The 22,029-nt window shown below is 44.3% G+C and overlaps 1 protein-coding gene across 3 annotated transcripts in view; it reads right to left on the reverse strand.

The window, feature by feature from the left end:
- FAM120A (family with sequence similarity 120A) overlaps positions 1 to 22,029 on the reverse strand; it is a 114,962-nt gene that overhangs the window by 51,964 nt on the left and 40,969 nt on the right. For all 3 annotated transcript variants that reach the window (XM_030801748.1, XM_030801821.1, XM_030801780.1), the window contains exons 4-5: positions 17,093 to 17,221; positions 15,797 to 15,893 (exon numbers count right to left, since the gene is read on the reverse strand). In XM_030801748.1, the coding sequence (XP_030657608.1) occupies positions 15,797 to 15,893; positions 17,093 to 17,221 (226 nt within the window). The remainder of the gene's footprint in view (positions 1 to 15,796; positions 15,894 to 17,092; positions 17,222 to 22,029) is intronic.

Genomic DNA, 22,029 nt, shown 5'->3' on the forward strand with positions numbered 1-22,029 from the left:
CAATCTCTTCGTCTGAACACCAGGTGATATGGTTAGGCTGCACGTCCCCACCCAAATCTCATCTTGAATTATAATCCCCATAATCCCCACGTGTCTAGGCAGAGACTAGGTGGAGGTAATTGGATCATAGAGGCAGTTTCTCCCATGCTCTTCTAATGATAGTGAATGAGTTCTCACAAGATCTGATGGTTGTATAAGGGGCTCTTCCCCCTTCATTCAGCACTTCTTACTGCTGCCTTGTGAAGAAGGTGCCTTGCTTCCCCTTCAACTTCTGCCATGATGCTAAGTTTCCTGAGGCCTCCCCAGCCATGCTGAACTGTGAGTCAATCAAACCTCTTTCCTTTATAAATTATCTAGTCTCAGGCAGTTCTTTATAGCAGTATGAAATCAGAGGAAAACACCAGGCAAAGGTAACACAACCCACGAACCACCACCTCTCACACTGCCTACTGCCAATATAGGTAAGGACAGAAACATTCCCCAAACCTTCACTCTCGTTCTCTGAAAAGCAAACGTCCACGGCTGCATTCGCAAGAGGCTCCCTAAGCCAACACTGGGCGTGGTGAGACCAGGAGTGCAAACGCTGTCCTTAGTCTGGCCTCCTGAGAGCCGAACACCGCCAACAGACGCTGGGAGTGAAGCACAGATCATTGTTGACTCCCCCCAGAGAACGACCAGGAATCTTACAGACTACAATTTGTCTGAGGTTCCTGCCTTCCAAGGGCCTTCAGCTCACAAGCTCTAAAACACCATAGCCCTTTGATCCTGGCTTGCACCAAGAAAAAACCTTGGCAGAGCTTCCACCTTTGTACCAAATAAAAACGACTGCAGTATGAGAAGCTGGGAATAATGAGACTGGCATGTGTGTAGTCACAGACACCTCACACTTGCACGCAACACGCACACAGACACACGTGCACACAACACACTCCTAACTGCCCAATAAGTCCACAAGTCCATGCCTCTAAGGAATGTGTGTGCACGATCAAGTGCTCACTCACACACAGGCGTAGATACACACAGAAGTGCACACAAACACACCCGGCACGTGCATGCATGGCACACACACACACGGCACAGACAATACAAGGAGCTGTTCCTTAAACAGTATGTTGGCTAGATCTGCACCTCCACGTGTGTGATCAAAGTCGCTATTATTTTAAAAAACTGTTCACAGGTGATTCTGATAAGCAGGTTCGGTCCAAAGAATATTATAAAATCTATTCAAGCTCTAATCATATGATTTAAATCAATGTAAAATGTCTAGTGTATAATGTCTTGTGGCTGACCTCACTTGCCTAACTTTGGGATAATACAAATGTAAGGCTAGACTCATGTAGCACCCGCATTCAAGTCAAGATGATCGTTTTTGTTTTTTGATTTTTGGCCATTTCATCCTAAAACCTTCCTTGAAAGCACAAACTTTCCTTTAAAGCAAACAAACAAACTACATTACAGCATAAAACTAAATAATTCCAAGGAAAGAATATTTTCTAAAATCACATTCCAATCTTGACCTCAAATAATCCTCTGTGAATCCACAGAGCAAGTCACTATTCTATTAAAGCAGTCCAATAAGTGAATTAATTTGTCTGCATTTTCTGAAGGCTGCAGACCTGCCTCCTAACCCAGGGTCTGCCTCTGTGGATTCAGGCCTTCATCTATGTCGGTTCTTGTTCTCCATGCCCAAGTGCAGCTGAGCAGAACTGCTGTGTGTCTTGTCTACAAGAGGCATCTTTCTCAGAAGTGACACGGGGCTCCAGAGTAGAGATCACACCATCAGTTTCTCACTCTCTTCCTTTCACACTTACTAGAGAGGTGGGCTTTTGGTAAAAAAAAATACGCAGACTGAAGACAAGAAGCGAAAGAAGAAAAAAAGGCCAAAAAAGTTTACTATATTTCAAAATATTTCGTAACTTTAAAAATAGTTTTTAAATAGTAAGAAGTTCTTTCAGAATGAAAAGAGACATGCACTGCAATCCCTCGGCTGTATGATCTTGACTTGTTACAGCTCAGTTACCTACTTCCTCAAAGGATTCACTTACACCTATATGCAGCTGTGTGGCTTTTGCTCTGAATTAAAATACGGTAAAATTCTTTAAAGAAATGGTGTTAAACTGGAACCTCTTCTTAGAACTACAGTCGGCCTTACCCCAGTCCCCATTCCTAGCCCAACCTAACAAATGTTCCTCTATTACTTGGCATATGATCCTGAAATGTTAAACAAAACAAAGAGTAACAAAGTTAAGTCTTAAAAAACAAAACAAAAAACTGGCCTGGCTCGGTGGCTAATGCCTGTAATCCCAGCACTTTGGGAGGCCAAGGCAGGCGAATCACTTGAGGTCAGGAGTTCAAGATCAGCCTGACCAACATGGCGAAAGCCAGTCTCTACTAAAAATAAAAAAATTAGCCAGGCATGGTGGCAGGTGCCTATAACCCCAGTTACTTAGGAGGCAGAGGCTGTAGTCAGCAGAGATCGCGCCACTGCACTCTGGCCTGGGTGACAGAGTGAGACTCCATCTCACAAATAAATAAATAAACGGGCAGACATTGTATGATTTTCAAGTATCACCTGAAAAATATAGCTTTGAAGATGTCAAGTCCAAGATTAAATAAATCAATATAATCCCTACTACCTTTAATTTTCATCACTTGCAAACATAGACAAGGCAAAACTTTCCAACCATTTCACACATGTGTAAACGGACATGTTTACTAAATATCAATAGTCTACAGAAGATAAGAAGGTATAGAAAGGAAACTGTCATGTGACCTGTTCCTGTTACACTACAGATCCAGTGTCCAGAGAGGCAGGGTAGGGCCTGGAGCACAGTGGGAGGGCACGGCATCTGGCCATCCTGTAGGGAGAGGAGGCCCCGCAGAGCCGGTCAGGCTGGCCGAGCCTGGACTGAGACCGGGTGTGAGGTCAGTGCCCAGGGAGGCAAAGGATGGAGGAACAACTCCCAAGAGCTAAGAGCCTGGGAGCAGCTGATGTCAGCCCAGAGCCTGCGGTACTGGCCAGATCCCATGGGAAGAGCCTGAGGCCGGCGCCCAGAAGAGAAGGCCTGGTGACAGAAGGAGGCAAAACCTGAGGGATGATCAGCTTGAAGAAGGCTAAGTGCAAGGCCCATGAGAAGTAAGATTATGAACTCAATGAACAGGCACGTCCTGTGTGGCACGTGAAAGAATTCGGAACAGCGGGAAAAATTAAACCACGGAAGCAAACTTCAAGTCAACAGAAACAAGAACTTTCTAAGAATGAGAGCAGTTCAACAATGAAAAGAGTTGCTTTACTGACTGCTGGACTGCTCATACAAGAACATTCTACAGCAGGGAGCTGGGCTGAACTTCTATAAACATTCCTCACTCCCCAAATCCTTTCCATCCCTGAATGTGGATAGTGAGAGGGTAGACATCACGAGATAGGGCATCATTCAAATCCACCCAGTGCCTGAGTCTCAAGTAGCAAGTTTTATCTAAATGTATTCAGTTCCTGGGTTTAATTAATCAGTTTGAACAGAATACTTGTACTGACTGAGCAAAGTTCAAGAAGGCAGAATAGGAACGTTACATCTCATTAAGACTGGTTATGGTGGCTCATGCCTACAATCCCAACACTTGCGAGGCTGAGGCAGTTCAGACCAGGCCAGGCAACACATCAAGACCCTGTCTCTACACACACTCACAAAAGCAACACACACAAAAAAACAAAAACCTCAATTCCCATTTAGGCACCAAAATGTGTTTTGTAAGTCTATGATGAAATAAGATAAATCAGTTTCTGTCCACTGGTGAGTTTTGGAAAAGCACAACCTAAAAGAAAACTCTACCAGGTCTCTATTTTGAAGTCACTGGTAAACTGAACTGACATTCCTCATTTGTAACCAAATATTGAAACACCATTAACAAACCCAACATTAATAAACCTAAATGCATCCACTATGGGAAGACACACGCTGCAGTCTTTTAAATCAGACAATAGCTCAAAGGAGGGTGTAGGTTCTTCCAAAACATCCGATTTTTAAGTTCAAAATAAAAATGACCTTCCAAAACAGCCACACGATCAGGCAGCCTGTGTCACTTCCTACTTCACACTAACTACCACGAACTCACTGAAAATGGAGCGAAAGGTCGCAGAGCAGACGCTGAAAGCAAAGCCCCCAGCACCAGCAGGAGAATCTAATTTTCTACTTGGGAATTGTGGACCAGAAGGGCAAGATGAGTGGCCTTTCTACTCAAAGGGAATAATGCCCTGACTTGCCTCTTGGCGCCCTTTATTCTGTCAGCCTCCAGGGCTTAACATCAACGTCATCCGCATTAGCTTTAAAGATAAAAACTCATCAAGATGAACTAGGACGCATCTCAAAAAGACCAAGTGCAGAATAGTAAGCACGATACAGCATTTAATTTAAAATTAAAGTAATGTATTAATTGTTCCATATGTACAAGGTGACAAAATATAAAAACATGTTCAAGGGGGCTGTACATGACTTTTAGAAAAGCCTGAAGCACCTCTTTTTTATAAAAGACTGATTTGAAGCATAGGTTGCCATTTGTGTAACCTGAAGTAGGTACATCACCACTCACTCTACTGTTACTTCTATTTTTTGTTAACAGTTTTTCATCACAACAACAATAAAACTTCAGTAAAAATCTAAGAAAGAAAGGGCAAGTCTAGTAAGCAAAGCTATAGGACAAAGTGAGGATTTAATATAACATTTTTAAGGAATATCACATTTTTTAAGGTTATTGGTAAAATACAGCAATAGTATAATATTGAACACCTCATGAAAATAAAATTTTTAAAAAAATCATTATAGTAGCAAAAAAATAAACACGTTCTTGACAATGACAGCAGGGACATGGCTAAATTATATAGCACCTCCACATTGCAGAGTATCAGACCATCTCTGGAGAAAATAAGAAAGTCATCACCAGCTTCTATAATGGGCCCCACTTACCGGTCATAGTCCCCAGGCTTGGTCAGTCCCAACCCCCAAGGCCATCCATGCTCCCTGCTGAGCCCACTCCTCTGCAAGAGGCCCCAGGCATTCCACTTCTGCCCTGACGACAACAGGACAGGAGGGCCACCGGGTGGGTCCAGGTGGGTCCAGCCGTCCAGCTTTCAGCCAGGCATGGCCTGGGGCAGTGTGGGCCACCATGTGGTCTCTTTCACATTTCCATTCTTTCTGCCCTAGAGGACCTGCCTCTATCCTTTGGCCCTTTTGCTAGAGCACTCAGCTGACTCAGGCAGGTTACACTACCGATTTCTCACCAGAGCCTGCAGTGGGCTCTGTTCAGACCTCCAGGGTCTGGGCGGCATGCCACTGAGTTCCCTGGAGGCTGAACACCTTTTCTCCGCAGCTTAGGATCAGTCGTCTGGCATTTAAAATCATTCTTTACATATTGTCTTTTCAACTTCCGAGTGGGATATTTTCTCATGATCTCAGATTCTGGGGGGTATGTTATTGGAGAGAGAACACGTGTATTTTCAAAATAACTGTTAACACTGTCTATTGAGCAATGCGACACAGGGATCAGGGCTGTGGTGACACATATGAAGTAGGGCTGTTTATTCTATGGAAAAGTCAGGGGAGCAGCAGGACACACAGACCTCATGCAGCACAGGAGCCCCTCTCAGTCAGGATGGAGTGATGCCCAACAGCAAAGCAGGGGCAGGATCCCCATGGCCAGAGCCCAGAACACCAGCCCCAGGACCAGCCTGGCTTCTCCCTCAGGTTTGTCACAAGTAACTTTCACAACACGAATTCCCTCTCCTGGGCAGGTTGCCCGAGCTGGAGGTAGCAGTGCCCACCCCAGACCACTCACTCTGCTGTCTCCTAGGTCTGCATCCAGGTCAGTCACTGGGCATTGCAGGAAAGTGATCCCTCGGACACACTCTGGTCTGGTAGAATGTGACCAGCCTTGGGGACCTGTCAGGGCACAGGCTGACCACAGGCTCCTGTCCCAATGAAACACCCCATAGGGCCCTTCCCAAGCACCTGGCAGCTGCTACACCCAGAGGTCACTGTGTTGCTGTGACCAGGACCAGGTTGGTCATCACTGTGTAGCATCTGTTCTTTGCTTAGTGCTGATTAGCTCCTTTTTCAACATGGTCCTATTTGCAAATTTCTTCTCTGACACGCGGCAGTCTGGCTGCTCTACACATCTGCCCTCAGTCTACTCACTCTGTGACCTCCCCATGCTGCTTAGTGGAGGCCAGACTTTCAAAAGGCCAGGTAGCAGGAGGCTGTCTGCTATGAGAGATCAAGCTCCCCTACCTTCACTGTAAAACCACATGTGCACCAAAACCACTCCCTTCTATATCTTTAACCCTTCTCTCTCAGTAGTCATCATCCCCATAACAACTTCAACCTGTTCAATTCTCCCCTGCATTTCAAAGCCCCACCTCTTTATGGAAATGACTGTAGAGAGGCATGGTGCTTGCCACCCATCCTATCCTCTTCTATGAATTTCTATACTGAGGAAGAAAGAAAGCTAAAAATGACCTTTCCTAGGATCCACTGCCTCTTGTTGAGGGCCAACCAATTGTACATACACAATGTTTGGGAGCTCCAAATTCAGCCGAAGCCTGCCCTGAGTGGTCCTGCTGACACTTCATCTATCAGGCAGCGCCCTCATCTTGCTCAACCTCTCAGAACTCAGTGCTGCCAACAACTGTGCACAGGGTATCTCCCCTGGCCTCACTGCGCCACTCTTTCTGTGCATCTACCTCCTGCATCTGGTCCCAGGGGTGCCATCTCTTTATCCTCCACTTCCACCACCACGGCTCCTCTCAGCATTACACACCAGCAAAGCTGCAACCCATGACTCCAGCTTAGCTCCTCACTCTGCTTTCACCTGTGCATTCTAATGCCTGTTTCCCATCTCCACCGGGATTCTAGAAGGCGTCTCAACATTCGTGTCCAAAACCATCCTCCAAATCTGCTCTTCCTCCAATCATCTTTATCTCATTAATGGCATCCTCACCTGAGCTGCTCAATCCAAAACTCTGGGAGCCATTTCCCCGAATTCTTTTCATTGAGCTTCTATAATCAAGCATCAATATCTCCTATCTATTTATTCTATCTCCCAAAAACCTGTGAAATCCACCCAGCACTCCTGCCTCCCACAGAGGAGAACTTGCCCCAGGGACTGCAACCATGCCTTGCCTCAATACTGAAAGAGTTTCCCACTCCTTTCCCTATACCTGCCCTTGCCCACCCCAATCCCCTCTGCACAATGAGGCCCGAGCAATACAAATGCACACCTCAGCATACCACTCCCAGATTAAAAGTCTTTCATGAGGATATTTCTTTAACCTGGAAAAGGTAGAGGAGATAGTGCTAAGGGTTAAGATGACAAGACATCAGACTCCCCCTTAAGATCAAGGGCTAGACAAGAACAGTCACCATCGCACCTTCTATTAAAAATCATGCCCTGGCCAGGTGCGGTAGCTCACACCTGTCCATTTGTGGACAGCACTTTGGGAGGCCGAAGTGGGCAGATCATGAGGTCAGGAGTTCGAGATCAGCCTGGCTAACATGGTGAAACCCCGTCTCTACTAAAAATACAAAAATTAGCCGGGCATGGTGGCAGGCACCTGTAATCCCAGCTACTTAGGAGGCTGAGGCAGGAGAATTGCTTGAACCCAGGAGGTGGAGGTTGCAGTGAGCTGAGATTGCATCACTGCACTCCAGTCTGGGCGACAGAGTGAGACTCCATCTTGAAAACAAAAACAAAAACAAAAAAAAAAAAAAAGAAGAAGAAAAATAAAAATCATGCCCTAACTCACAGCTGGCTCAGTGGATCACGAAGATAAAAAAGATACTAGAGAAGACACAATCAGCCAAAGCAAGATACAAATCAACTATGAAAATTAATAAGAACTGAGCAAAGTTGTTAAGATAAAATCAACTTACAGTATTAATTTGAAAATATAAGACACACATAGAAATAGCACCCAAAAATAAATACTTAGCAATATCTCTAACAAAAGATGTTATGAATGCTTAATGAAGAAAATTCAAGTTTATGGAAAGATATTCAAGACAATTCAAATCAACAGAGAAATGTAACATCTTCTTTAGTACACTCAATAATAAAGATTTTATTCTTTCCAAATTGATCTACAGAATTGGTGTAATTCCAATCAAAATCTCCACAAGGATCATAAAATGTACATAAAAGTGAAAAGGATCAAGAACAGTCTCGACCTCTTGCAGAAATATTACATGGGCAGATTTGCCCAATCAGACATCAAGTATTATTACAAGGCTATGGCAACTAGAACGGCATAATCCTGTGGCATGAAGATAATCAGAAATTCAACAGAACTGAGCCCAGAAACAGACCCACACACGGAGACACTCAACATGTCAGAAGAGGACAGCATTCTCAGTGGATAATACTAAGGCAACGGGTTCTCCACACGGTGAACAAGAAACTGAATTCCCTCACTCAAACCATAAACAAAATTCAGTGCCAGGTAGAATCAAAGGGCAAAATCACAAATAAAACTTTTAGAAGACAAAACATTTATCACCTCAGGCTAGGGAGGAATTCTTCCTTTACGTTTTCTTTTTCTCCTTCTCATGTAACACTTTAAAACATACACAAGAAAAAAGGGAACTGTACGATAAGCCACATGTACCTATCGACCACCTTCAAAATTAACCAGCACACGGCCTATTGCGTGTTATCTGCACTTCCACCCTTCTTTGCCCACTACTGCATTATTGTGAAGCAAATCTCAGACATGACATCATTTCATCCATAAATACAGGATAGGACTTAAAGGTACAAATGATAAAGGGAAAAATTCATGTATTTGACATTAAGAACTCTGATCTCAAAGCACATCATGAAGACAGAAAAATGCAAGCCACAGATTGGAAGATTATTATTTGCAGTCCATATATCTGACTAGCATCCAATATATATATTAAGTTATCCCTATGAATAAGCAAAAGAAAAACAACCCAACAGAAACACAAGCAAACAGGCCGGGCGCGGTGGCTCACGCCTGTAATCCCAGCATTTCGGGAGGCCGAGGCGGGCGGATCACGAGGTCAGGAGATTGAGACCATCCTGGCTAGCATGGTGAAACCCCGTCTCTACTAAAAATACAAAAAATTAGCCGGGCGTGGTGGCAGGCACCTGTAGTCCCAGCTACTCGGGAGGCTGAGGCAGGAGAATGGCGTGAACCTGGGAGGTGGAGCTTGTAGTGAGCAGAGATTGTGCCACTGCACTCCTGCCTGGGTGACAGAGCGAGACTCTGTCTCAAAAAAAAAAAGAAACACAAGCGAACAACATAAACAAGCATTTTACAATAGAGGAAACCCTACTGGCCCATAAACATAAAGATTCTCAACCTCATTAGCAATCAGGGAAATGCAAACTGAAACCTTTACAGGATATAGTTTCATAATCACTAGACCAAAAAAAACAAAACAAAACAAAAAAACATGGAGCAATGAGAGGGTTCTTTCACTTCTGCCAGGAGAATAAATAGGTGCATCCGTGTCCAGCAGCAGCAGAGGCTTGAACAGGGCCCTACCCTGGAGTTTCCCTGGAATTCCACTCCTGGGCACATCAGGTCACATGAAACAATGTTCACAAGCGCACTATTCATCATGGCAAGCAGCTGGAAACAGTCCATTTTCCATCAACAGTAGAATGGACAAATATATATTAATACAATGGAATGCTGCACAGCATTAAAAAATGAACTATGCCAACATGAATGAAACCCAATAATATAAATATTAAGAAGGCAAGTCAGAGGAGTACATGCTATATGATTTTATTTCATAACAAACAAAATGAAACTATTTAGTATCCAGACATACAGACACGATAAAATTATACAGAGAAGCACAGAATAACTAATACAAAATTGAGGGTGGTAGAGAGTCGAGGAATGCAACCAGGGAAGACATATAAGAGGGCTAAGATATTAGTAATGTTTAAGACTAACACATTGTAGTATGATAGTTACAAAATCATTTTTTTACAGGTAAAAAATTCTTCCATGAACTTTCATGTTCTAAGAGTAAAGTCTAAAACCCAAGTGGTGCCTGGCAACTGCACTGCCGCTCTCAGCATCACCTGACCACTCTCCCCACTTTCTGTGCTTCAGCCACATTCTTCTTATTTTTCTTCTTCACTATGTCCTCCTACCTCAGGACCTCTCACATGCCACCTACCCTGCATGGAATACCCTTCCTCCCATATTGGCACCTCGCTAGATGCCTACTGAACCCCCAAACCCCACTCAACAATAATCTAATCAATCAGAATCGGCCATTTTAATCATAGATTGATTCAATCAGGTTGGTCTTCCTTGAGGTTCCTGTTCTTTTTCCTGCAGGATTCCCTGGTGTTCACTTCCCCACTATACATTCATCTGTAGGGGCAACGGTAACTCCTCCCTTATTTACCACACTTTCAGCACCCAGCACACCGCCTGTCATGCTGTCATGAAATGCGCAAATCAACGAGCTCTTTACTTTAAAATATATATATATATATATATATATATATACTTTTTTTTGAGCAGTTTCAAGGTTACAAAAATCTTGAGCAGAGTACACACTTCGCATTGGTGTGACACATTTGTTCCAACCAATGAGCCAAACCTGGCTACATTATGATTACCTAATGCCCACAGTTGACATTAGGGTTCACTCTTGGTGCTGTACATATTCTGGATATGGATAGATGTATAATGCCATGTATCCACCATTACAGTATCATACAGAAGTTTCACTGCCCCCAAAATCTGCCTAATCATCCCTCCCTGCCCACAACCTCTGGCAACCCTTGATCTTTTTCCTGCCTCCATACTTTTGGCCTTTTCCAGATGTCCTATAGTTCGAATTGCATGGTATGTAGCCTTTTCTGATTGGCTTCTTTCACTTAGTAATATGTACTTATGTTCCTCTGCATCTTTTCATGGCTTGATAGCTCACTGCTTTTTAGTGCTGATTATTTCATTGCTTAGATATACCAAACTTTATTTCCCTATTGACCTACTGAAGACATCTTGGTAGCCTCCAAGTGTCGGCTATTATGAATAAAGTTGCTTTAAATATCTGTGTGCAGGTTTTTGTGTAGACATAAGTTTTCAACTCCTTTGGGCAAACAGCAACAAGCATGACTTGGGAATTTTGTAAATACTGCGAAGCTGTCTTCCAAAGTCGCTGTACCATTTTTGCAATCCCATTAGCAACACAATCTGTTGCTACCCATCCTCACCAGCATTTAGTGTTGTTGGTGTTTTCTATGTTAATCATTCTAACAAATGTGTAATTAAAATGTGTAGTAGGAGCTCATTTACTTTTCACTAAGGAAGGCCAATGACACAGTGGATACTTCTTCAGCCTCAATTTCACCTGCACACAGGATCTGTACCCACAGATTCCACATCCACAGATCTGAGGTGAGACCTCAGTGTTAGATGTGTTACTTGTTACTTTAGTAAATTCCACCAATGATTTTGAAGCAACTGGTTTAACCAGGGAACTAAATATTTTGAAATCTCAACTATCACATATCTTATTTGTGCTTGCATTTAGATTGGTGATTTCCTGGTGAGCTATAGCAGATTTTACATGCTGTGACAGAAAGAACAAATCACAACCATTTCCAGATAGGCAGGTCCTCGCTTAGTAATTATGACATAGTGAATGCTTAAAAAATAAATATGCATCTCACCACCACTTATTTTCAAAATCATCTCAAAATACATGATTTCTGGGAGACTATATTTTGTGTGTGTGTGTGTGTGTGTGTGTGTGTGTGTGTGTGTGTCCTCCTAAGAACTCTAAACTACCCAAAAACTGTTTATAGAGATCTGAGGTATTTTTCTCGTATTGCAGATAGATTTACAGGCTTACAAAGAAAGGCACAGAGGATGAGTTGTGGTTCCTAAAAGCCAGGCCAACTGGTACCTAGCTAGGAACATTCCTTTTTAAAAAATATAAATTCCTAAGGCCCAATTAAGATGCTGAAATAGCAGTTTTGAGGTGGAATCTAAAATTCCAGCCAAGTTTAGAAACCTCTGGTTAGATCAACTCGCCCCATGTTTTTCCCCTATAGCCAAGCTCTCTAAGCTTATAATATGATTACCCTAAAATTTCTTCAAAACTCTACACATATTCCAATTTCTGAATGATTAAAAGATAAATTCTAATATAACAAGAAACTAATATCCCCACATTGGTTGTTCAAAATTCTGAATTATTTTCCTGTAGAATAATATAATGGACTGTGGTTGGATTCTATGACAGATCACCAAAGACCACTTAGGACCTATCTAATACTTATAAAAATATTTCTATGGAAAATACATCATGGGTTCCAACTTGGGGTGCCAGAAAGCGTCCCACCAACTCCATGTTGTTCCTTCTAGACTTTCAACTTAGGTTCCAGTCTTCGTCCTGTTAGTTTCACTGGTAGGATCCCAGTAGTATGCAGGGGTAAAAATCAATGACAGCTAATATAACTTATGTTTCTTCAGAGTTATCAGAAAAAAACTAAAGTTATTTTTACAAAAATCCATTTCTGCTAGTTCCAAATTGTGTGTATGCAGCTTGAAACAAAACGTCCTTCCCAATCTTGCCTGAAGCCTCTCTCCAGGCTTGTCTCCTGCCATTCCAGACTGCATACCCGTCATCTTAAAATTCTACACTGCCCAAACTTCCTGCCTGGCTGTCATTCTGTGCCTGTACTTTTGTTAGTCCCTCCGCCTACAACCCTCATTTCTGCAACAGCCAGAAGCATCAGGGAATGCTGTACAGGAGGATTTACAGGCAGTTCATGCCTACCCTAAGCTGCCTGAAACTATCATCCCAAACATCCCAAACTCTACCAGTTACTTTCCTGTTCTCCATAAACCACTGAGTAGTGAAAATGAAAGTGAAACTAAATTCTGAGTAAACTTCATCTCTAAAATACTTACCTAAAATCTTAATAATTTGATAAGAACACAAAAGCACTTGACACAACATTTTTTAAGATATTTAAACTTAACTCACCTTGCCTATTCAAAACATCTTCATAATTATCATGAGCCCAGATCAATGCCAAATGTTAAATGTGCTGCCTTTCTCCATACTTATCTTCCTAATTTTCTCCTAAGTAGATTTTCTAGTCCCAAGTACACTCTAAGGACTTTCTAAACTACACCTGCCATACAGATTGTCCCACAGGAGCACAATGTCAGCGAAACACAGGAGCCTGCCGGCCCCACCTCTGAGCGCTCCTTCAGGCTCCTCACTGCTCATTCCAATGCCCAATCATTCAGTGCCTGTTGAGGCCATTCTGCCAATGAGAATAATAATGACAGTATCTACTATCAGACAGTATCTGTTATTCTTATAGGCAGAATTACCCAAAAGGGCATTGAATGATTGAACAAGTACTTCACTAAAGCACCTTACATACGCCTTCTCTTTTAATATTCACATAATGATCCCATTCTATAAAATAGGGAGCTCGAAGTCAGGAGGCAGTAGGCCACAGGTGGCAATGTTCATGCTCCCCATCATTCCCACAAGCAATTATTAGACATCTTCTGTGTGCAAGGTATACAGTAGACACACTGCGATCTACTCCCATAACGCCTCACCTTAACTGATGAAACAGTGAGGCCGGGCGTGGTGGCTCACGCTTGTAATCCCAGCACTTTGGGAGGCCGAGGCGGGCGGATCACGAGGTCAGGAGATCGAGACCACGGTGAAACCCCGTCTCTACTAAAAATACAAAAAAATTAGCCGGGCGTGGTAGCGGGCGCCTGTAGTCCCAGCTACTCGGAGAGGCTGAGGCAGGAGAATGGCGTGAACCCGGGAGGCAGAGCTTGCAGTGAGCCGAGATCGCGCCACTGCACTCCAGCCTGGGCGACAGAGTGAGACTCCATCTCAAAAAAAAAAAAAAAGAAACAGTGTACTGTACAGCTAGTCTCCCTCCTGCCGATGCTCTGTGCCCCCTTTTCCAAAAATAATCCTAAAACACATCTCATCATTTCACTCTCTTGTTTAAAAACCAAGTGGATCAATTCATTCAGTCAAATATTTATCCACTGGGGATATAAAAGTAAAGGTGACTAATAGGCCCTTATTACCCTAGACTTTACATTGTGGGGAGTGACGGGAGAAGGGGTGGTCGTGGTGAAAAATAGAAGCCAAGGAGTGTGCAGAGATTTAAAGCCAGGCAGACCTTGGAGAACACGACAGCCTGGATCTCACAAATCAGAAGGGCACAAACACAAGCCGGTCAGAGAAAGGAGCCCTCCAGGCACAAAAGCTGGCCCAGAGGCTCAGGGCAGAAGCTAGCTCGGTTCATGCAAGGCAAGAAAGGAGGCTGCGCTCAGGAGTGAGGAGCCAGCAGTCTCAGATGATGGGGAGGAAGCAAGGTAAGCAGTTGGGAATTAATTCCAAGTGTGATGAGAAGCCAATGGGGAATTCTAAGCATGGGAGAAGCACAGTCCAATTGCCATTTTTAAACATTACTTTGGCTGCTGGGAAAAAAATGGATTGCAGGGGAGCAAGAGACCAGCCACCAAGAGCCCCACTGGGAGGCTGCTGCCATTTACTGACCTCACAGTGGAGATTCAGCCACTCCATGCCCATCTCCAGGTTACAAGCCCTACCTCCTTTATTACAGGGCATCAGCACAAGCCATGTTTCCCTGTCTATCACCCAGCCACATACATAGGCAGCCAAAGCCAGTGCCATGCCTCTGATCTCCAATGCCCAGTTCCTAGCACACAGCAGACACTATGCTTGAATAAATGAAGGGTGCAGCTCTTAAGGCCACTTTCCATCTTGGAATTAGTCTTCTCAAATAAATAAAAAGTCTCCTTCCAGTAAGAGCCTCTTGAACATGCAATCATTCTTTTGTTAACTTATATGAAGCAAACAACACAATTTAAACAAGAGTTGGGGTCTATTTCTCATACTTCTACTTACAGTCTAGTGCTTTATAACCTCCATAAGACATTCAATATGAAGCAGGCTTCAGGCTAACAGCTTATAAATATTTTTATTTCCCAATTTCAAATCTCTGCATTAACTTTTGGTCTTTTGCAGGCTGAACGTAGTGGCTCATGCCTGTAATCCCAGCATTTTGGGAGGCTGAGATGGGCAGATCGCTTGAGGCTAGGAGTTCGAGACCAGTCTGGCCAACATGGTGAAACCCCATCTCTACTAAAAATACAAAAATTAGCTGGGCGTGGTGGCGCATGCCTGTAATCCCAGCTACTCAGGAGGCTGGGGCACAAAAATCACTTGAGCCTGGGAGGCAGAGGTTGCGGTGAGTCGAGATCACGCTACTACACTCCAGCCTGGGTGACAGTGCAGGACTCTGCTCAACAACAAAAAAGAATTAAAAAAAAAAAAAAAAAGGCATGGGTCAAGAAAAGAGAGACTACAAATACACTGCATTTATGAAATCACTTGCAGTTGTGGAGGCCCTTCTATGCCCTCAGGCAATTCTGTATTTAGAAGCGAGTGTCTCAGAGCTGCCAAGACGTCAACATCCCCTCAACCTGCTGCCTCATCTGCACAATGCCCTCTGATTCTTCTTCATCCTACGAAGGCTGTTAAGTTCTCTTCCTCCTCAATATTTTCAGGGATTGCTACTGAGTCTGCCCAGGAAGTTTGGCTATACTTACTGGCATAACTACAGAAAATCATGTTTCAAAAACATAAACCTACAAGATTATATGGTGAATATTTAAACCTATTTGGATTATCACATGGTCAATATTGATCACGGGCTTTTATTTACTTACCTAAGTAATGTGGTGGATGAAATGACATAGGCTTACTAGTCGCTGAATAATATCCAATTGCTCTCTTAAATCGAATAACTTTGTCATCTGTTCTAGACTGAAATAAAGGCAGGAAAACCTTCATAAATTAGTGTGCCACTGGTCATGTGTATCACAATGTTTTTTATAATTCAGCACATGTATAATATTCTACAGCTTGTCAAGTTAGAGAAGAATTTTGAATGACATTAAAACTTTCAGGGAAAATCAATAGATTACTACAAAAGAATCAAACCAAACGTGAATTCTTTTAAAGCAATGTAGTCACAAGAGCAGAACCCCGACGTGGTAGTCAGGGCCCTGGGTTCTAACTCTAAGACTTCCCTGACTTCCACTCTGCTCGGTCTCTGGTCCTGCCCAGAGAGGAATCTCAAGCCATCTGTACCAAGGGAACGGATGGCAGTGACAGACTGGGGATGTGCCTGCCCAGGGTTTCAGCTCTCTCTTTTTCTTCTGAGATGGAGTTTCGCTCCTTCGCCCAGGCTGGAGTGCAGTGGCGTGATCTCCGCTCACTGCAGCCTCCGCCTTACGGTTTCAAGCGATTCTCCTGCCTCAGCATCCCGAGTAGCTGGCATTACAGGCACCCACCACCATGCCTGGCTAATTTTTGTATTTTTAGTAGAGACAGGGTTTCACCATGTTGGCCAGGCTAGTCTCAAACTCCTGACCTCGTGATCCGCCTGCCTCGGCCTCCCAGAGTGTCGGGATTACAGGCGTGAGCCACCGTGCCTGGCTGCGTTTCAGCTCTCTAGAGACACAGCAGGAGTTTCACAGAGCCTTGCCTATTCTACTGATGCCAACTTGTTGGCACACCTACTTCCCCAAAAAAGAAGAAAATCCCTGACCATCACCTGAAGAAAGCAGACAATCAGAGATTCATAATGCCATATGACTGACTTGATATAGTTCATGTTCTGAAAACTCTGAAATACAGATCCTATTAAGTTAAGATCGAGAACTTACGAGCAGGAGACCTCACCAACCGTCTAACTGAATCTCCCTCCTTTTATTCAGCCTGGAAAAGCTGGGTAAAGCAGCTGAGACTTCCTGGCTGGCAGGGAACATGACCAGGCTACCTCAGCCTCTGGCCTTGCAACCTGCAGCTTTCTTCCAGTGGCCTAAGCAAGAGCTCTCAGATCCATCCAGTCAGCTTGCACCCTCAAGTCCCCTTCTTCCAAACCTGGCCACACCACTATGCAAAGTCGTATCCCATGAATCTGTTGTTTTTGTTGGGTTTTTTTTTTTTTTTTTTTTTACCTGCGAATGCTGGAAAACATCTTTAGCTATCGCATCCAAGTCAGAGGTGTCCTGAATGTTGCGTACATAGTCAGCAACGGCTTTGATCACTACGTCGCAAGGTGGCAAGACCAGCTGGTGGGCCCGAACCTGAGAAAACAAACGCAAGTGTCAACAGTGGATGGTGAGCAACCAGAACCAGGCTAATCTGAATGCAGGAGCCAGAAATTCCAACAAGGAGCTACCATCTAAGATCTTATCAGTGCCTGATGATTATCCACCTGTGAGATCTTGGCCCTAAGACTTTCCTAAGCCATTCACATTCTGAAGCTCAAGAACGGGATTTTCCTTTCAGTGGATGAAATACAACTCAGCTGCTTAAAGTGTGTTGGGTGAAAAGAGCATCTGACAGCCTTCCACCACTTCTGAGAAGTCCAAGACTTGTTTGCAATTAATTCCAACGCCAGGACCTGCATCCATAACAACCGAAGCACAAAGCAGCCCAGAGAGAAGGCCTGGAGCCACCATTCGCTCCCTTTCTTTCAACAGCAACCAACAAAGATGAAGGCCTGCACCAGCAGGATCTTTAGATTAGAGCCCAGGACTCCCTGAAACTGTAAGCAGAAATGCAGTTACCAAGTCCTTGAATCCACCTTCAAAGGCCAACTTCAGCTCCAACTGGAGAAAAATGGTATCACTGCCTGTTGAGGGGCATGTTTGAGGAAAGTGACAAAGAATATCAAATAAAGCGTAGGAACATCTCATTAGCCAAAAACAGCTGATACTAGAAAAACGTAAGTTAACAGGTTGAAAAAGAAGACTAGCCACCTAATAAGAGCTTTATGGTAGGCAGGACAATGACCTCCCAAAGCTGTCCACATCCTCCTCTCCAGAACCTGCGAATATGCTGCATTACGTGGCAAAATTCAATGAAGGCTGCCTGTCAGCTGACCTCCAAATAAGAATCCTGTCCTGGATTAACAAGCCCAAGGGAATCACAGGGTCCTCGAAATGTGGAGAAAGGAGGCAGTGATGCAGCATGACAGGGCCTCAGATGCGCGAGGCTGGACAGGCCGGGATCCTCCCGAGAGCCTGCAGAGGGACCAGCCCTTGTATGTTAACATACAAGGAAATGAATGTTGTCTTCATGCCTGCTGACACAACATTCATTCCACATCCCATAATGGATAAAGGAGTAATTTTGACACTCAAGTGTTATTATTAAAGAAATACATTTCATCAGGCTAGAACTGCCATAGAAAATGACTCTTCTGATGCATCTGGGCTAAGCACATTGAAAACCTTCTGGACAGAATTCACTACTCTAGTAAGTGAATGCCATTAAGACCATTCATGATTCATGGGAGGAAGTCAAAATATCAACCTTAACAAGAGCTTGGAAGACTTGGTTGATTCCAGCCCTCGTGAATGGCTTTGAGGGGGTTCAAGACTTAAGTGGAAGAAGTCACTGCAGATATGGTGGAAATAGCAAGAGAACCAGAATTAGAAGTGGAGCCTGAAGATATGACCAAAATGCTGAAATCTCATGATAAATCCTGAATAAATGAGGAAGTACTTGTTATGGACAAGAAAAGAAAGCGCCTTTTTGAGATGGAATCTACTCCTGGTGAAGATGCTGTCAAAGATATCAAAATAAAAGCAAAGGATTTAGAATAGGACATAAGCTTAGTTGATAAAGCAGTGGCAGGGTTTAAGATTAACTCCAATTTCATAAAACATTTCTACTGTGGGTAAACTGCTATCACATAACATTGCAGGCTATAGAGAAATCTTTCATGAAAGGAAGAGTCAATTGATGTGACAAACTTGAATGTTGTACAATTTCCTGAAACTGCCACAGCCACCCCAACCTCCAGCAACCACCACCCTTATCAGTCAGCAGCTATCAGCAAGACCCTCCACCAGCAAAATGATTCCAACTCGCTGTAGACTCAAGGGATCATAGCATTTTAAAGTATTTTTGATTAAGGGATGTACCTTGTGTTTCGGACGTAATGCCATTACACACTTAATAGACTACAGTACTGTGTAAACATTTCTATTATATGTACTGGAAAACCTAAAATTGACACGACTTCTCTATCATTCCCCTCCAGGCCCCTGCTCTCAAAGGCTCCATGTATGTCACAAGGCGGCTGCAGAACAGCAGAGTCCCCTTTGGTAAGTGCCTCGGCCTTTCCAAATCTCTGTGCGTGAGGAATGCACAAAACAGGGACATGTTCCAGTGAGTTACAACGGTGTATTAGGTTACTGTTATTTTGTTGTTGTTGAGGATCATGATGGTATATTAGCTAACATATCTTAGCTAGACACTCTTTTAAGCATTTTATGTATAGGGCTGTATTAATTCTCACACATCTATCATGGCAGCCCTTGTTTGTGTTACAGATGGTACCCTCCACAGGGTTCTGAGTGGTCAGTTGTGGCCCACAGGCCACTGGCAAGTGGTGGCAGACCCTTGGCAGCCACGGAGGGCCTGCTGCCCACCACACAATGCCTACTCAGCTGCTGCTGGCCCCCGTGTAGGCAGCAGTACTACTGATGTACAGAATCGTGGGACTAGTGCCAGTGAACCTATGGAAACCCTGGGTGATCTGGACATGCACTGCTGTAGTGGCCTTCACGTTCATGACGCACAGTGGGAAGAAAAGAAGAGTCGGCCCAAAGGTATTCAGCCCAGGGTGAGGTCCATAGAATGGCGAGATCCAAGATGTGGCTAGCACTCCAAGCCTGTGGTGGCCTAATGTCACCCATGCCAGAGGCCAGTCCTCGATCACTCCAAATCCCCTGCTTGAGGGTTCCAAATGAAACAAGCAGGTCTTCCTACCAGGACCTAGGTGAGCTTCTGAAAAGAGCACAGAAAAGCAGGCCTCCTGAATTTCCCCAAGTGACTGAACAAAGCAGGTCCCACATGCTTCACAGCATGATGGAGAAGATCTTCTGGGGCAAAGCACAGATCATCTGAATGACAGCACTGACCACTGGCAACCTGCAGAGCTTCCCGACCAAGAAATTGTGAGACGGAAACAATGCTTGCAGACAAGAAGGGAAAGATAAAAAGGCCGGAGCAGGCAAAGACGGTAATGGAACAGGCCATGAATGTTGCAGTGAGGCGAATGACCTCCCTGTCCCATACCCCTCCAAGCATCCTGCATCAGCTGGAGAGCAGTAAAGACCACGTGAAGGATGAAGACTTGGCAATGGAGGGGAACAGGAAAGCAGGATATGGTGGTCCCCTAGCACCCTGGCTACAAGTTCCTCCGAAGAATATGGATGGTGACAGTGACTTAGGTGCATCCTTCAAATGTCCTGAAGGAAAGACTGAAGCAACAAATAAGCAATTGTGGGAAGAATTCCAAAGAAGTAAAGAACGCACAGCACAAATCCAAAGTCTGGCGAGAGGCCTCTCTGCAGGGCACAAGGGCACAGCTGGGGAAGGAGCTCGCAAAGCTGCAGCTGAAGCTTCCTGCTCTGCCTGAATTGCACTAAGAACCCGTGATGGGGCCTCAGTAGGAGTCCACGCAGGAGGACGCCTACTGCCTGGACCTCGATCAGAGACTTCGCAAGGTACGCTAGTACTTAAACCGCATGTATCAGACCTGCAACCGCTAGGAATTGAAGGAAGACACTTCCAGTTTTCAGAAGCAGATACTCTTCCACAAGAAAAGGGCCCAGGAAGGCTGGATGGCTGCCGGGCCCACTGAAAGAGCGCTCCAGGAGCTCCAGAAAGAAAATGACCACCACTACGGACAGAAGCTGGCTGACTGCGAAGCCAAGTTTCACCCTTTCCCGAGTGGCCCTTTGGCTCCTGGGACTCTGCCCAAAGCCCACAGGGCCTGAAAGCCCCCAGGGGGACAGTGGGCCCCCAGGAGAGAGGCAGGTCACCATGTGAGGGCTTGGGTACAGAGCACCTGCCTATTTGATTCTATTTCCCCTGTAGTTGGGTCCTGGACACTCAGAGACTCGGCAGAACATCAGCCGCTGCTGCTCCCTTTAGAGCACATTTGGGTACTCTCTTGTTAGTTTAGCTACCATTCAAGAGTTGATGCTGAAACTGCTCTCACTCAAGTTTGATAGATAGCATTAGGCTTGTAAGGTACTGTTTATCAAATGAAGATTGTTTAATATAATTCTTACAAATATACTGATTCCACATCTTTGGGCCCTCCAAAATTATATAGGGTAAGCATTGTATTTTCATTTAGAGAAAGGGCCCCTCTTAACCTCAACATCATTGTGTTTGATATGGATGGGAAGGTTTAAAACAGAGACCATTTCTGATCTATGAGCTGTTATTTGAAAATAGTACATTAAATTGGCTAGAATAAACTTTGGTTTGAAGACAATGCCAAAATACACTCAAAAACAAGGCCATACCACTCAAAGATCATATTTTTAATAGTTTGATCCTAACCTTTGTGGTTTAATTTAGGGAGGTGGACATTTTGCCACCATTGCTTCTTATTTTGCAACAGACAGCAGCACTCGGAGAGCTTGGGCCTTGCATAGCAAACGAGTCAGCCTCCCGGGCCAGAGCAGGCAGGAACAGCAACAGCCTTTCCCCAGAAGTAAAGAAGTTCATAGAGAAGGTGCAGGGCCTCCTGTCTCCCGGGGGCATGTGCAGCCCATAACCATGGCTTACACCCAAGACACCACAAGTAACTGGGCAGCCCTGCTTCACTCCCATCCCACTTCAAAACAAAACAACAGAACCTGCTGCTTTTGTTCCTGTGGATATCCTTGTCATCACTATCCCCAGCCCTACAACATGCAGCTAAAAGATCCTTGAAGTGAATAGATGCTATAATTAAAGTGTCCCCTAAATCCTTCTGAGTGGCTCAGTAACATCTACCCTCTGGTTTAATGCCGAAAACACCGGCCCTTTATAATTTGCTGACCATGCAGCTGCCCTCCCCACCAGCCACCCTCCACCACCC

The sequence above is a fragment of the Nomascus leucogenys genome, chromosome 1a, assembly GCF_006542625.1.
Source record: "Nomascus leucogenys isolate Asia chromosome 1a, Asia_NLE_v1, whole genome shotgun sequence".
NCBI classification, from domain to species: domain Eukaryota; kingdom Metazoa; phylum Chordata; class Mammalia; order Primates; family Hylobatidae; genus Nomascus; species Nomascus leucogenys.